The sequence below is a fragment of the Mustela nivalis genome (assembly GCF_964662115.1).
Source record: "Mustela nivalis genome assembly, chromosome: 8".
Classification (NCBI taxonomy): domain Eukaryota; kingdom Metazoa; phylum Chordata; class Mammalia; order Carnivora; family Mustelidae; genus Mustela; species Mustela nivalis.
The window spans coordinates 123,681,950-123,699,211 of record NC_139027.1 but is presented as its reverse complement, the minus strand read 5'-3'; the positions used below and the strand labels follow the sequence as shown (position 1 = coordinate 123,699,211).

Here is a 17,262-nt window from a genome sequence, read left to right as displayed (position 1 = left end):
AGGTTCCCCACTGAGCAGAGAGCCCAAGGTGGGGCTCGATCCCAGGACCCTGAGACCATGACCTTAGAGGAAGGCAGAAGCTCAACCCGCTGAGCCACCCAGGTGCCCCTAAAGGGGTTGTCTTGACAGGAAAATAGAGATACTGAATAACTTTAGACTGTTAAGAAAACACATAGTTAATGGGGCGCCTGGGTGCCCCATGGCTCAGTGGGTTAAGCCTCTGCCTTCGGCTCAGGTCATGATTCAAGGGTCCTGGGATCAAGCCCCACATCTGGCTTTCTGCTCAGCAGGGAGTCTGCTTCCCCTGCCCCCCTGCCTGCCTCTCTACTTGTGATCTCTATCTGTCAAATAAATAAATAAAATCTTAAAACAAAACAAAACACATAGTTAAATAAGTATGTTAAAACGAAAATAAAATCACTAAAAGAAAAATGACTTATAGCCTTCAAATAAGTGGGGAGGAAAAGGGATGGAGTTCTAAAGTCATCAAAAGTCAAGAAAGAAGAAAAAAAATTAAACTAACCACACATGCTCTTCACCCTGCCTCCCCCCACCAAATCTCATGGTAATAGGAAAAACACAAATAACACACACACAAAATAAGATGGCAGAAAAGAAATCCAAATAAATCAGTAATCACAATAAATGTAAGTGGACTAAACTTAGCTATTAAAGACAGAGACTACCAGATGATTTTTTTTTTTTTTTAAATCAAAATCTGGCTATAAGTAAGCTCTGTATAAGAGATACTATACCTAAGACAAGGACACACAAATGTTCCAAGCAGACAGAAAAATATCTCCCAGGCAAATACTAACCAATGAAAACTGGTCTAACAATGGTTAATATCAAGCCAATTAGAATATAATGCCAAAAGCACTGCTAAGGATAAAGTGAGTCATTATATTCATGATGAAACCAAGAATCCCATCAAGAAGGTGAAAACTCGTGAACATAACACCTTCCCTAGAATTTGAATGGAATCCTTTTTCAGCTACACTTATTCAAAGATTGATGGTTCATTAAATGCAATCTTTGCGCAGGCTTAGGTCCCTTAATGTGGAAAGAGATGAGGCATGAGGACAATGGGAGATTAAAAAATGAGGTTGCTTACTAAATTATTAACCATAAAGCTATGGGCTAAATCAACATAACTGCAACTAGAACAATAAAGGCCTCGCACACCCTCAATCACTTGTGGTGCATTTGCATATTAAATGAGAACGTTTAAGTAACTGTAGCCTAGAAAATGGTCTTTATTAAAATGTGCCCACAGTTAACACTTTCAGAAACGAAACTCATGTGGCTCCAAATGCAACCCAGCAAGCCTAAGTCACTCTTTGCGGGCAGGAGTGGACACAGTGAAAGGGCTGAGTTGTGGGTGAAGGAGATATTGCAGGCTCAAGAAAGCTGGGGCATTTGACAAAAATCACATTTGACAACCTTGTAGACAAGAAAGATGAATGAGCTGGACGAGGCACAATTAGGTAAATTTATCTTGGGCCCCAAAGGACAGCTGATTAATGGATGCTATAAAGCAGGAGGAGAGTTCTTCATTGTAGAGTTCTGTAAGCCAGGCTCAAATCCTGGTTCCCTCCTTTATTGACCAGCTAGGTGACCTTGGGAATTTTTTTATTTCTCTGAATATTAATCTCCGTAGAGAGAGATACTGCCCATTTCAAGGATTATTGTTTTTTTGTTTTCAAGGATTATTGTAAAAATGAAAGGGAATGGGGTGCCTGGGTGGCTCAGTGGGTTGAGCCTCTACCTTCGGCTCAGGTTATGATCTCAGGGTCCTGGGCTTGAGCCCCATATTGGGCTCTCTGCTCAGAAGGGAGCCTGCTCCCCCCCACCCTGCCTACTTGTGATCTCTCTCTCTCTGTCAAATCAATAGAATCTTTAAAAATAAAAAAAGAATGAAATGGGATAACTCATTAACGCACTCGACACATAATAAGCACTCAAGTGATGCTTCCCATTCTCTAGAATATGGAGACTGTTTAGGAGCCCTCTGTATGATACAAATTTCAGAGTTCTGGTGGCTTGGAGTTCAACAGTATAAAACAGCAGTTTATATATTGGGCTACAGTAGCAGGAGCATACTGTCGATATTGAGAGAGGTGATAGTTCTGCGTAATACTAGTCAGACCCAGAGCACCTGGGTGGCTCAGTGGGTTAAAGCCTCTGCCTTCGGCTTAGGTCATGATCCCAGAGTCCTGGAATTGAGCCCCGAGTCGGGCTCTCTGCTTGTCAGGGAACCTGCTTCCTCCTCTCTCTCTGCTTGCCTCTCTGCCTACTTGTGATCTCTGTCTGTCAAATAAATAAATGAAATCTTTAAAAAACAAAAACAAAAAAAACCCAAACTAGTCAGACCCCAGCTTGAGTAGTGGTTTCTTCTGGGGAAGCCATGCTTTTATAGGGACCTAGAACAGTGGTTCTCAAACTGTGGTCCCCAAGACAAGCAGCATCAGCGTGATAAGGGAATTTGTTAGAAAAGCCAATTATGGGGACATTCTCCAGCCTTACTGAATCTGAAACTCTCAGAGTGGGACTTTGAAAGGTGTGTTTTAACAAGCTAATCTTAACAAACAGCATGATTCCGATGCATGCTGAAGTTTGAGAACCACTGACCTAGATCGACATACATTTGAGATCTGTAGATACAGATCTCAAAACCATGTCTCTTGGGAACAGTTGAAGGACCTGAAGATGTTCAGCCTTAAGGAAAGGTGATGTGGCCAATCTAAATAAGGATCAGAAAGGACGAAGGAGCTGACTTGTTTCTCCCTGTCTCTCCAATGATGGTCCTCATCAAGCATGGAAAATATGAGGGAACAAAAATAATGGTAGGTTAAAGAAAGTGTTTTTGTCTGCAAGTCATTGACAAGTGACACAACTGGCCTAAATCATAAGAGACTTATTCACCTATGACAGGAATCCAGGGATAGGGAAGTTCTTATCTAACTAATAGACCAGATCAACCACATTCTCAAAGACCCAGGCTTTTCCCGACAGTTTCTTCTACATCTCAAGTGGATCAGCCACTCTCCACACGGTTGCCCAACGGTAGAAGAAATTCCCAAGCACACACGTTTTAGACACTAAGAAGCAGAGGAAGCAAGTATGACTTCCTTGTACCTCCTTTGAAGAAACCTTTCCCAACAGGGGCTCCACTGTCCCTTCAGCAGATGTCCCTCAAATTTCATTGTGAAGGTAACACACCAACCAGGTCACATGACACTTCCTAAGCTAATCCCCAGCTAGCTTAGATAACAGAATTGCCAGCGTTGGCTTAGACCAGGGTTCATCCACCTCTTCTGTGCCGTGGACCCCTTGGGCAGTCTGGAGAAACCTATGGACCCTTTCTCAGAAGACTGTTTTTGACTGCATAAAATAAAATGATGGGATTACAAAGGAAACCAATGATATTGAAATACAGTTTCTGAAATATATTTTTGAAAACGTGTGGTAGAGGAATAAACTCGCTTCTTTATTAGTGCATTAAATAACAAATTCTAGCAGCCGATCTAATAACAACCATAATTTCAAAGTAGTGATGAGTGTGAACAATGTTCCGAGATACTGTAATAACTTCTGTGATATGAAAACATTTGTGATTTCTACTGGGGACAAAGTCACAAAGTTACGGCTAACTGTGGTTTGTTGCTTATGTTCATAGCAGGAGGAAATGCTAAATTTCCGTTGGAGGGTAGTGAAGATGAGATGGATTATTACTTTCCCCCCATGCAAGTCTGTGAATCCCACCCCTCACTGGGGTGAGCTGTGGACTCCCCGTGAAGTGCCCCTCGCTTAGATTAATCAAGATTCACACGGTAGGGCTGGGAGTGGGCAAGTCTTCACCGAGACAAGTGGCCTCAGACAAGCGTGGATTCCTAAGCTAAATCACGGCCAAGTCAAGCAAAACAGGAAGTGGGACTGGGGAGGGGATGGCGGAGCATCGTGGCAGAAGAGTGAGATGGCTATGGCTCCAGCGTTCCCTCCACGTAGCACCGGGGACTCCTTCAGAAGGAGAACCTCCTCGGGACGCCTGGGTGGCTCAGTTGGTTGGGCAGCTGCCTTCAGCTCAGGTCATGATCCCAGCGTCCTGGGATCGAGTCCCACATCGGGCTCCTTGCTCAGCAGGGAGCCTGCTTCTCCCTCTGCCTCTGCCTGCCATTCTGTCTGCCTGTGCTCGCTCTCTCCCCTTCTCTCTCTCTGATAAATAAATAAAATCTTAAAAAAAAAAAAAAAAAAAGAAGGAGAACCTCCTCACCACCGCAGCGAGAGACCTGGCAAGACCACTCGGACCCCACACGTGGCACATACCAGGATTCCCTTCATTTTATTTACTTAAAAAAAAATTTTTTTTTAAGATTTTATTTATTTATTTGACAGAGAGAGAGATCACAAGTAGGCAGAGCATCGGGCAGAGAGAGAGGGGGAAGCAGGCTCCCTGTTGAGCAGAGAGCCCGATGTGGAACTCCATCCCAGGACCCTGGGATCATGACCGGAGCCGAAGTCAGAGGTCCAACCCACTGAGCCACCCAAGTGCCCCCCTCTTTTTATTTACCTTTGTTTCCTCACTGGTTTTTGAAAAATATCTCTATGCATATCAAGTTACAGGTGGAACACTTGCCCTTTGCAAATATTCAGCCTACTGGGGTGTGTCCCTTCCATTCCACTCCTTAGAAGTGACCGCAGGTCTCAGCGTGGCGGGTGTCTTTTCAGACAACTTGCTAGCCATGCAGGGCATCCCAACAGCTCACAAGGGAGCCTGTGCGGAAGCTTGTGAGCAATGCAGATTCTTGGGAATGAAAGCAGCTTCAGTGTGCCAAATGCTGATTTCACGGTGTTCCCTTAAATTCCGCACCCCTCTCCGTTTTTTAAGTTTGTCAGTGTTGTTTGGGGAGAGCAGTTTGTTAAACTGCCTCAGACTGAAAGTGTAGATTTCTCTACCTGGTGCCGGTGATCTCCCACACACCTGAAAAACCTCAGGTGTGCCAAGCAGGTCCTAGAACCATAGCTAGAGACTCATCACCTGTAACGGCAAATCACTAGAAATAACTTAGCTGTCCATCCATAGGGGAGCCCTTAGGCTAACTGTGCTAGAGTATGCATCCATGTGCTGGAAGGCTCTTTGGTTAGCAGCCCTAGACCGCGCTGATGAGAAGCAAGGCCTGTTGCATGTGGGTGAGTGAAACAAACACCCACTCTTATATGAAAAGTTTTTGGTTTTTTTTTTTTTAAGTTACGTGTGTCTATCTCTTTAAGGGATCATATGGTAAAATTTTTCTCAAACTACCATCCATTGGCCACCTCCCTTGGAATCCTATGGGGCATACAGATTCTTGGGCTCCACTCTGGAACTCCTGGGTCAGAATCTCCAGGGACGGAGCCCCCAAACCTGGGTTGCTCACAAGCTCCCCAGACTCAGAAGCCCGGGTTTGGGCAAAGTATGGGCCTGGGCGGGTAGGAGACTCCACTCACTTCCAGGGTCCCTGGTGGGGCTCTTGAGTCCCTCCCCCCTCCCTTGGACCAGGCCCCCATCATCCCCTGCCCCTGACCTCATTCCTTATTCAGGTGCCGGGATGATTTCCGAACTGACCCCGGCCCTCTTAGTTAGCTAATCACATAGCCAGCCCTTGTCAGGACTAGGAGCATAGTCAGTCCTGCCCTGAACCAGGAGGGCCAACCCCTGGGTTGAAACCTAGTGGCTACACTCTTACCTCCTAAGATGGGGCATTCCTGCCTCATACTCTGAATCCTGGGGTAAAGGACCAAGAAGGGGGAACAGAAGTCTGTCCTTACTGTCAGTTAGCCATCCCCACCCTGCACAGGGCAGAAAGAGAAGCTCTGGGACAGGGTCAGCAGGGGAGCCCTGATAGGGGCACACACTGGGGGGCGGGGCAGGCATCCAGGGTGTGGAAGGGGTTGGGGCCAGAATTCAGGGCCTTGGAGACCAAGGGAGCTGGGGGCTAGAGATGCAAGAGTTTGGGAGCAGAGCGAGTGTAGGGGAGGATGTCCCTGGTCAGAGGTCTGGTGCCTCTCAGGATCATGAGAACCACCTGGGGTTACTAGCTACCGACATGGGCAGAGATCTAAAGGCCAAGAGGGGGCTGGGGACATCCGAATTTATAACAAGCATACCACCTCTCCATTCTTACAACGCAGCCCAAAGGGGACCATGGCCCACAACTAACCTGGGGGTGTGCAGAGGTTTACCTGCACATTCTAGAACAGGATGAGCTCTAATTTATATGAACTTCCCTGCCCCAGGACTCATGTTTCTCTCCTGTCCTTGAGGGGGAGGGCACAACTTGGCTCTGGCTTCCATATAAAAGTCACAGCAATATTAATGGGAGCCAGAATCCCCTGGGGGCCTTCCATGTGCCTGGTTGGGGCCCTCAGGCACGGAGCTATAGTTAGGAGTACTCTCCTTTCCCTCAACAGATTTACTGAGATATAATTCATTCACCTATCCAGTTCACCCAGGGAAAGTGTACAAGTCAGTGGTTTTTAGGATTTCCACGGAGTGGTGCGTCCATCACCACAATCAATTTTAGAGTATTTCAGTCACCCCCAAAAGAACCCCATACCCGCCCATTAGCCGTCCCTGTCCACTCTCCTCTCCCCTGGCCCTGGCAACCAGCAGTCTGCCTATTCCTATTCTGGACAGTTCATATAAATGGCATCATACACTGTGGGACCTTTTGTGTCTAGCTGCTTGCTCTTAGAATAATGTTTCCACGGTTCGTCTATGGAGTAGCGTGTGTCAGGACTGCGATCCTCTTTATGGCTGAGTAATATTCCAGCGTCTGGAGACATCACAATTCTATCCACCTGTTCTTCAGTTGATGGGTACCTGGGTTGTTTCCACTTTTTTGGCTATTATGCAAAAGGTTGCTGTGAGCATGCATGCACATGCTTTTGTGTGGACATAGATTTTCAGCTGTCTTGAGTATATACACAGGAGCGGAATTGCTGGGTCATGCAGTAACTCTCTGTTTACCATTCTGAGAAACCCAGACTATTTTCCCAAGTGGCTGCATCACGTTATAATCCCACCAGGAGAGCATGAGGGTCCCAGTTTAGCCCCATCTTTGCCAATGCTTGTTATTATCTGTCTCTTTGATTCTCGCCATCCTAGTGTGTGCCAAGAGGTAACTCAGGATTTTGATTTCTATCTCCCTGGGAGCCTCCCCATTTTACAGAAGAGGAAACTGAAGCTCAGAGATATGAAGAGCCTGGCTGGAGGTCCTGAGGATGTCCCTCTGCGTGTAGGGACAGTGTAGGTGGTGTTCGTGCTTCCTGTAGGTGCCAATGAGGGATCAGCTGGGTGTGAGGGGCTCACCTGAGAACCCCAGAAGTACACGCCCTCAGGCAGATCCTCAGCAGGACCATGGTGGGTGGGACTCTCGTCAGGGATGAGCCAAGGGGGATCCGAACCCAGGGCATGATGGGAGAGGCAGTGAGATTCGAGGGGTAAAGGAGCGATGGGGGGGGGGGCGGTCCAGTTGTAGCAGAGCAGAGTTCAACAACTGGGTGACCTTGAGCAAGCTACTTAAGCTCTCTGATGCTGTTTCCTCGAATATAAGAAGGTGCTGGCAATCCCTGTTGAGGGCAAATGGGATCCCTAATGGGTCGTAACTCACCCTCCCGCCCCAGAAACACACCCCGGAATCTCAGGGTCGCACGCGCTGGGAGACATGGGTGAGAATACCCTCAGCAGTGTTGCCGAGCAGATGGGAACACACCTTCTTGTCAACAGTAGGAAGAATCAGTAAGTTAAGTTGTGGGATATACATGCACTCATAAAAATGGACAAATTACAGACACGCAACAACATGGATGGATGTCCCCAGCAGAGGCGTGAGTGCAGGGATGGATGGGCTGTGACTCCATGCATAGAAAGGTCTAAATGATAGACAAAACTCAACTCCATTGCTAAAGATGACGTATATTTAGGTAGCAAAGCTGTAAAAAGCACATGAAAAATGTGCCTCCCAAGGAAGTCAGGGTGGTGATTCCTCTCTGAGAGGGAGGAGAGGGTGTGAGCAGGGAGACACACAGGCTGGGCTGGGGGCTTCTGTTCTGGAGTGCTGAGCTGCATAGGTGACAGGCTCACCTTGATCTGCTTTCTAAGGTATTTATTGAACAAACAGTGTAAACATGTCTTATGCACTCCTCTGTGTGTGTATCTCAAAATCTAAGAATAAATCAAGCACCCGGTAGCTGGACAAAGGCCGGTTTCCCTTCGCTCTCTATCTGTGCCCAGCCAACTTCTTGTTCTGTGCTGGGGTGGGGTGGGGCGCCCAGCGCAGGAGTGAGAAGCTGCTGAGTGAGGCCGGCCCCTCCCCCGCCACACTGCTCCAGACACAAATGTCCCAGAAAGACACGGCCCAGAGGTTTCTTGAAACCGCTTTATTCAGGTTGGCTGGTAGTCACGGATTGGATCATGTGTACAGGTTACCCACACACCCCTGGGCAGAGCCCTCGGCCTCTCCCACATCCCAACTCCATCACTGAGGGGCGGCCAGAGGTTTGAGCCAGTTCCCAGGGGGTGGTGGGCCCAAGAGAAATATTTACAAATTACCAGGGGGTGGGTGTCCCCCTAATCAGAATTGTGAGGGGATTGGTATTGGGGGTCCTTTGGCTCCCAGCAGCCCCAGGCCCTTGGGTGGGTGTGGCATGGGCCCCAGGAGGGGGCTGGGATATACGGAGCTGGCAGAGGGGGGCTCCTGGGAGAGCCTCGAAGACCCTTGAAGGGGTCCTGCTGGTGCAAATCTCTGCATAGGGCCACTGGGTCAGAGGGGAAAGGCCCTCCTTCGGACTTGCCATGCGAAGGGGCAGATTCCTGGTTCCCCCACCTCTGTGGACAGTGGGACAGTGAGCTGTTTCTTAGGTATAAGGACGTTGAACGTGAAGAACCCCCTGACTCAGGAGGCCGTGGGGTATCTCCCTCTCCTCCCAGGATGCCTGTGAGTGACCCTGTTCACAGGCCATGGGCAAGGAGATCCAGGCTCTCCTGGGGGCTCTGTGCCTCTGTTCTTCGCCAGGGTAGAGGCCCTAGTTCTGCTCAGAAGATTCCAGTCCAAATTCGGGGAGGGGCCATAGTCCACACCCCCAGGTTCAAGCGGAGGATGATGGGGAAGGAGGGAGAGGAAAGCTGGGAGGCCCCGGCTCGGGACAGGACGGGGGACAAGCAAGCAAAGCAAAACACTGGACTCCACGGAAGCTGGTGACAGAGAGGCAGCCTGGCCCCGGCATGGTGCCCGCCCCAGCATTTGGGGTGGTCGTCCCCTTGGCGCACAGAGCCACCTTCTCCGAGCCAGGTCACCGCAGGGGTCTGAAAAGGAAGGGTTGGGCAGGGTTTACATGCTGAGCGAGGGAGTGGTGGGCAGAGGGCCGACGTGGTGGCCACAGGCAGTCTTGGGGATGGGGAGGCAGCTGGACCCAGGCAGTCCCGTCCCCAGCGGTCCAGCGGCTCCTCATGCACTCTGTACAGCTGTAGGTAGGGGCGTGGGGCAGGTGGGTGGCCGGGTAGGCATCAGTCTAGAGGCTGCAGGCCTCCTCCTCCACAGAACGCTTCCGCAGCTCCTTGCCTGGCTTCGGCGGGGGCGGGGCGGGTGCGGCAGGTGGGGCTTCCGGCAGGTGCAGAACCGAGTTCTCTCCGGGCTGCACCCGAAGGTAGGCCTTGACCTTGTGGTGCCGGGCCTTGCCGTCACTGAAGTCGATGACACGGCACTCGTAGGTGCCTTCGTCCGTGGGCTTCACCCTTGACAGACGCAATTTGTGGGAGATGTTGCTGCCCACCACCTTGACCACCTGGAGAGGGGGAGAGAGAGACCATGACCTGGCCATCAGGCAGCAGCTGGGAAGATGGAGAGCATCGGTTCTGGGAGCCCACTTGTAGCTCAGGGGCCCCAGAGACACTCCCACAACGGCACTGAGAGGCTTGCGGGAAAGTGAGTCAAATAGCAAAAAAAGCAGAAACCACTTCAGTGTCCATCAACAGCACGAATAAGTAGGCGGTGGTTGATTGCATGAACTACTGCCCAACAGTTAAAAAGCCTGAGCTAGAGCTGGGCTCCCAGACACGCGGACGCGGGGAGGAAGAAGATCTCACGGCACAGCCCCTGCGGGGCCAGGCCAGGCCGTTTCTGTAAACAAACGCATAAAAACACTCGGTCCTGGCTTTGGAGACATGTGTGTGCAAGTGTGGAAACAGACTGGAGGGAATGCGCGGGGGTCCCAGAACAGGGGCTGAGTCTGGGCTGGAGCCTGGGGGAGGGCCGGGGAGCCGCGGGACATAGCAGGGTCAAGTCTCAGCTTTGTGTGAAAGGTCCTACTGCCTCAAACACAAAACACACAAAAAAGGAGGCTGACCGCAAACCTATCAGCATGCTAATAACCTCACACCGTTCTCAGGGATCAAGAGTGTCTGTGCAAGTTGTCTTTGTACTTTGGCTCTTTGCTTCTTTATTTATTTGATTAGGTTTTTACATTTTTATTTTAAAACTGAAATATACCTTGGAGGCAGTAAAGAACATAGAGTTTGATGGAATTGTATCCATGCACACCTGTGTGACCGCTGCCCAAAGCAAAGCATGGGACACTCAGAACCTTCTAGAGCCCACCCTTGTGGCTCTTCCTCATCAACACCCCACCCACCCTGACTTTTGTCACTCCAGACTAGTTGGGTCTGTTCTTGAACTCTTTTGTTTGTGGCCACTTTCTCAAAAGGGAATATTAGTGAGACTGCTCCATGTTGTTTGCCCAAAACTCTGTGCTTTTTCACTGCTGAGTAATATTCCATCGGAGAAATAGCGCACAATTTGTTTATCCAGCCACCTGGGTGGGCACATGTGGGTGGTTTCCAGATCAGAGCTCTTAAGAACAAACCTGCAGTGATTATAATGCTAAAAGTTTTTCTTCAATGAAAAGAGAAGAGGCAATTGGCCAGTTTTATAAGATACATGGCTGGGGAAGCCCGGGGAAGGGCACAGGGGACTCTGTGATCTATCATTGTAACTTTCTGTGAGTCCGCAATTCAATGTAGGAAGTTAGAAAGTGGGAAGGGAGGTGGTGGGCCTGGAGAGGAAAGGTGGGAAGAGGCTTCCATCCTTCCCTGGCCCCTTCTTATTTGCCACTGAAAGGAGACCCCCGCCCCCGCCTCCTGCAGCCCATGCCCTGCCCACACAGAATGGGGAGATCGGTCCCCAAGCCCGTGTCCCTGACCTCACCACCTGCCTCCCCACCTGGCATTACTGTAGGCTTTCCAGGCCCAGGCTGGAGCTGAGTGGGTGTCAGCCCTACAGCCCCAGCCCTATTGGCCCCTTACTCCCGAGTGGGGGGCGGGCATAGAAAATCAGCTGGAGGGTTGGTCCCTGCAGGTCACCCTTGCCATGAAGAGGCCGGGATGCAAAAGAGGACAGTCTTCACATCTGCAGTGCGGGGCACATGCACACTTGACTTACAATATCTCACTGACCTGCTCGGACCTCCGGCCTCCTTTCAACTCCTCCAAACGCCAAGCTCTTTCTGACCTCATGACCTTTGCGCGTGCTGGTCTCTCTGCCCTGGTGCTCTTCCCCACCTGTCTTCACCTGTTTGACTCCTGTTCATTTTCAACATCACCTCCTCCAAGAAGCCCTCCATCACAACCCCCTGTTTAACTTCTTCATAGCAGTCATTACAGTTTGAGAACCAATTGTCTTGTCTGTCGACTTGCTTTTTGTTTCTCTCCCTGGCCAAACTATAAACACCATGAAGGCAGGGAAGGTATCAATTTTGTTCATCTCAGTGACCCTCCAGGGCCTTGTGCCCTATAAATGACAGCGACAACATTTGTTGAATGAGTAGATTCCCTCTAGGTCCTTCTTCCTCCATGTGAAGTGGTACCCAGATATCGTGCTTTCTAACTTGAGGTCACGTACACATGACTATACCCACTTTACAGATGAGGAAATGAAGTCTCGGAAAAGAGGAGAGGCTTCCTGCGGGCAGTGAGTCAGCGAAGGGCAGAGCTGGGAACTAAACCCAGGCCTGACTCCATGCATGCTACGCCTCCAAATAGTATGACCGGTTCATCCATGGTCACCCAGGCTGGCAGGGTCAGAGGGGGCATGTCCCAGGCTCCAGAAGGGAAGAGGAAAAGTAGGTGGGCAGCGGCAAGGAGCCTGCCCGTCTGAGATCTCCAGCTGGCCATCACTTCCACGAAGCAGAAAAACTGTGGGCTTCTGGTGGAGCAGGAGGCATGAGGTGGGACACAGACAGAGCTCCCTGAAGGAAGCAGCGGGAGGCTCCCCCCAGCCGCCCCTCTTGGCGTGGGGCTAAGGAGGACCAGCCTCCCCTGCCCAGCCATGGGATTGGCCCAGCTGGAGGCCACAGGCCCTGCTGATTCCATCACCTCTGACCAAGGGCACAGGGAGGCCCCGTGGCCCTGCCATGCTCTCAGGCGAGTTAGGAGATGCTGTTGCAAATGCACAGCGGGGAGCGAATTACCTCAACATCTGTTTCCCTCACGGATATTAATTATCCTTCATTTGTCAACCCTACAAGGCGCTAATGGAGTAATAATGCGAAGCACTGGGAGAAGCCGCTGCTAGGGAGGGAGCACCAGACACAGCCCACCCCTCCTGCTCCAGACCCCAGGCGAGGCCCTCCCCCTGACAGTCTGCGCCCCACCCCCAGCCCCTGACCCTGTTGCCCCCTCACCAGCAAACAAGGTGGCCCTCAGGAGACGGGAGGAGGGAGTCGGGGAGGGAGCTGGGAGGCTGTGTCTGGCCTGACTAGTCACCAGCACCCAGGCTCCCCGGATGCGTTCTTCCTGCACGTGGTGGACATTCAGCAGACGCCCGCTCTAAGCTGGGTGCTGGGTCACTGCTGGGAATCAGCCAGACCCCAGCAACGCTGCATGGACTCACAGAGAGCCAGACCCCACGCTGAACCGGTACTTCGGGAAGAGTCAAGCATGAGACACGGCTCTCTCCGGCCCTGGTGTCTATCCCCTGAAGCACCATCGAGAAGGCAAAGAAAAAACCCACAGCAGCCGTAACAGCAACACAGGCAGCCAGTGTTTACCGAGCCCTCGACTGCGGAGAGGTAATGGGCTAAAAGCTTCATACATCTTTTTTAAGTCCTGCAATCACCCCGTGTTATAGGCTCTGCCAGGATACCCTTTGTATGGTGGGTCAGGAAACTGAGGCTCAGAGAGGTAAAGTACTGGGCCCAAGGCTACCCAGCTGGGGACAAAGATATCTGAGGCACCTCCCATGACCAATAAACCACAGGGCTACCTTTCACTTCCTCCTACCTCCTTCCCCAGCTCCCCAGCCTTCCTTGTCTTGGGGGAGCCCGGCCCATCCTCAGAGGCATATTCAGTGGGAGGGCAGCATCCTACGCCAGCTTCTTGGATGGGAAAGGAGCAGCCTCTTGGATTTCCTCATTCACACACTGAGTGGAAAACTCTATGGCCCAGCTGTCCAGGAAGACTGGAGAGGCCAGGAGGAGAGGAGACCCCGCACCGAGGTCTGGCTATAAATCATAATCACCTGGGCACAGGCATCGACAGGCCTTCGCGTGTAATTAAGCACCTAATTATGCTGAAAGAGACACAGCGAGTCCATGCCGTGACCAAGCCCAGCCTCCTCCCTGCTCATCCTGGACCCGGGCCTTTCTGGGCATGGCAGGGGCACCCCGGGGCCCTCAAGGTTGGGGTCTTTCCAGAGCCAGGCCGGAAGGAATGAGTCATGCTGATATATGTTCGTGGGGTCAGACCTCTTTGACATGTGGCCTTATGGCTGAGACTGCGAGAGACAGGGAAGGATGGTCCCTGCCCCAGGCCAGGACCTGCTCTGAGCTCTGCCGCTCCCAGGCCTCCATCAGCAGCTTCCAGACACTTCCACCAGCCCTCCCTGCCCCACACCGTGTGTTCACAATCCAGCTCAGGGTCCCTCTGAATCTGCACCCCAGGAGGCCTCACCCACTCCAGCCAGACCCTTCCAAGTCATCTCTGCCCTTGCTCCTTGTGCACGCTGGCACAGTCTGATCCAGAATTCCACGCTCTTCCTTCTCACCATCACCGGGCCCCTCTCTTCCCCTCCAGAGTCCAGCCCCCTTGCACCGACTAGGGACGCAGCTTCTCCCATCTGGTCATCGTCCCAGCCTCCTCCCAGGCTCCCTAAAGCCACCGTGGTCCCTTCTGATCTGCTCTCCATGACAGCCAGACAGATCTTTACACATAGAAGTTTTCACTCTAGTAACCACTGTCATTCAGATAGCTGATCTCTAGGACTTCCCAGGGTACAAGGTGATCTCGGTACAGGGATGCGAGGTGCCGGCCCCACTGTGTCCTCAGCACTGCTGACTCGGATCCTTCCCAGGGTTACCGCTGCAGCCCCAACAGGCCACAGAGCCCTCCTACACCAGGCTCTGGGAAGTGGAAGGTATTTCCTCCCCCAGAGCCTGAGGTCCCACGGCACCCAGGACACCTCGCTAGTACGTGACATGAGCTCAGCTCCCATGGTGATTTTCAAAGTAGGTCCCAACAGTTTAAAATCAGGAGCTGTCCATCGTCATCAGGACTTTTAGAAGACAAGGAGTTACGGGGCCAAATTCCTGCCTGGCTCAGCTGCATCCTACAGATACAGGGCCTGGGTTCTAGGCTCTCCCCATGAGCCACCTTGTGCCTTCAAGTCACCTGTATACATACGCGTACAGGCACAGATGCACGGTGTGTTGGCAAGTCTGCATACCAAAATCTGTGTCTGGATTTATACCACTGTTGGCCTGGGTGCGTGACAGTCATTCAGTTATTTATTGGGCACCTACTATGTCTCAGATGCTGTACTAGGCTCTGGAAATGTAACAATTACTCAGGCAGGTCCAGTCCTGGCCCCACGGAGTCCGGGGGTGACAGGGGATGGATATAAAACAAATTCACACATGGATGATTGCAGATAGAAATGCAGCCAGGGCAGAAATGGGATGCCGGCTGAGCCACAGGGTTAAGGGAGGCATCCTGAGCTGAGCTCTGAAGGAAGAGAGAGGGACAGTTTTCTGGGTGGAGGAACTGCCCGTGCAAAGGCCAGGAGGTGGGCAGGAAAGGGATGGTGGCAAAGCAGCCAGAGCTGGGAGGGGAGAGGGAGTTAGGTCAAGCAAGATGAGACAGCCCAGTGGGCAAGCAGAACGAGTTGAGCAGAGCCTTGAAGGCCATGGAGAAAAGTCTGAACCTTCTAGCCTGCAGGAAACCGGTCTGTGCATCTGTTTCCAGGTGTTGGCGGACTCCACGTCTGTGTATTTAACAACTGCCGTGTGTGTGACACTGTCTGGACAAGGAGGTAGCCGATGTCTGTGTGTGAGTTTCCTCCCCAGACCCCCGGAGCCCCAGCTGGAGCAGGAATTGTGGGGGCTGCGGGTCGAGAGTGATTGCACCATCACGCGAGCACATTTATTTTATTTAACTAATTAGCATCTTCGCATTCCCCTCACGTGGGGCCTAGCAGCCTCGAATTCTAATCCTCTAAGTCCATTAGATTATTCTTCCCTTTGCCTGAGACACTCCTTAAACCCCAAACAAAATCCCAGGGGAGAGAGCTGCAGGCGTGTTAATGTATACACAGACCTCTACCCACCCAGGCTTAACCGCTGGGTGTCTGGGCAAGGAAGGGGGTATTGCCGATGGCTGTGCCCTTGGCAGAGGGGAAGGGGCAGGGGTGTAGGGGGAGCTGCGGCTGTCCTAATCTGGAAGTGGCTGGAATTTCCAGACTCCAGCTGGGAAGGGCCTTGGGCAGACTGCACAAAAGTTGCTGTAAAGGCCCTTGTTCTCTAGTCTGCCCACCTCCTGTTCGGATGGTTGTAGGAGCCTCCCTGCCTCAGTTCTCCCATCTTCATTACCCAGCATGGAACCCCCTTTGCCTGCTGGGGCTCGGTCTTTGCGCTGTGACTTCTGCTCTGCGGCAGAACATCTGTGTCTCACTGGCCTTGGGGTCCGGAGCTCCCCCACAAACCCTTGAAAAATTGTGGAAGAATCAGCAAAGAGTGAATTTGGAGGTCACTCCCTGCCCCATACTCACTCATACCCCTGTGGACACCTGCATTTCTGATGTTGTTAGTGGACTTACTAGCGACCTGGCGGACCTGATACCCCATGCACTGATCCAGTCTTCCTGCACAAAAACTGGCGCTCCCTGAGCCCCCTGGGTTCCCACATGAGGCCCCAGCAGAGTCTAGGAACAAGGAGCTCAAGCCCTGAAGACAGGTAGCTCAGACACATCATGGCAAATCTTTGAGCCATCTAAGCCTCAGTTGCCCTACCTATAAAATGGGTGAATGCTTAGCTGTTCCCTACAGAGTTGTAGCAATGATAAAACAAGTGCATGTAGAAGACCTGGCCAATCCCAAAATCCTTCGGTTGTAGTTCTCAGCCCCAGGAGAACCTCATGTCCCATCTCAGCCCTGGGAGCCACATGACCCAAGTGACCGTGACATGACCCCAGTCAGTCATGATGGGCCAAAAAAAGTCAGCTTGGTCCCATTAGACCCTGTTGGTTCCCCAAATTAAAAATGCTGCTGACAGAGCCACAAAGCATCCGGGCCACCCACAGCCTTGGTCGTGACAGGAGAGAATGTGTCTTCTCTCCCCCTGTCATTTTTTATGCCTGTCATTCAATGAACCTGAAAAATCTGCATCTTTTAAAAAACAGAACGAAGCTGGTTTTTCCCCCCTTTCTTTTTTCTTCTCCATCTTCACACCCAAGCTCCCAGCTGAACTGGACCCTTTTTTTTTTTTTTTTAAATTACAGCTGTGTCCTCCATTAGAGCCCTTGCAAGAAGTCATTACCAAAACTCACACTTATTTTGGTGGCGTCCTTCCCTGTGTCTTCCTGCTGAGATGCTTTTAGCTGTCGGGAGGGAGCAGGAGGGGCAGAGAGAGCAGAGACAAGGCGTTAGCATCATGGGGCGGGAGCACGGACAATAGCTAAGATTGTAGCTTCCAGGAGGACGAGCGATGCTCAGGGGGTCTGGAGTTGGGCATGCCTCGGCTCTGTGTCACCTTGGGGTGGGCGTGGGGGGTGAGTCTGAGCCAAGGACGATGCAGAGGGTCCCTGTAAAGCTACGTGTGCTGTGCATTTAGATAGGTGGGTATCTGTGGGGGTGAGTGAATCTGCCTTCTGAGTCTGTTGGAATGTCTGTCTCTACACTTGGGTCTCTGTCTGTGAACGTGTTCGTTCCTAGGTGTATCATACCCGTGGTCATGTG

The 17,262-nt window shown here is 51.5% G+C and overlaps 1 protein-coding gene across 1 annotated transcript in view; it reads right to left on the bottom strand.

Moving 5' to 3' along the window:
• Positions 1-9,139: 9,139 nt before the first annotated feature.
• VSTM2L (V-set and transmembrane domain containing 2 like) overlaps positions 9,140-17,262 on the bottom strand; it is a 33,224-nt gene continuing 25,101 nt past the window's right edge. Inside the window, exons 3-4 of the mRNA XM_082745423.1 lie at positions 16,854-16,904; positions 9,140-9,825 (exon numbers count right to left, since the gene is read on the bottom strand). Coding sequence (XP_082601549.1) covers positions 9,553-9,825; positions 16,854-16,904 — 324 coding nt within the window. The 3' untranslated portion in view covers positions 9,140-9,552. The remainder of the gene's footprint in view (positions 9,826-16,853; positions 16,905-17,262) is intronic.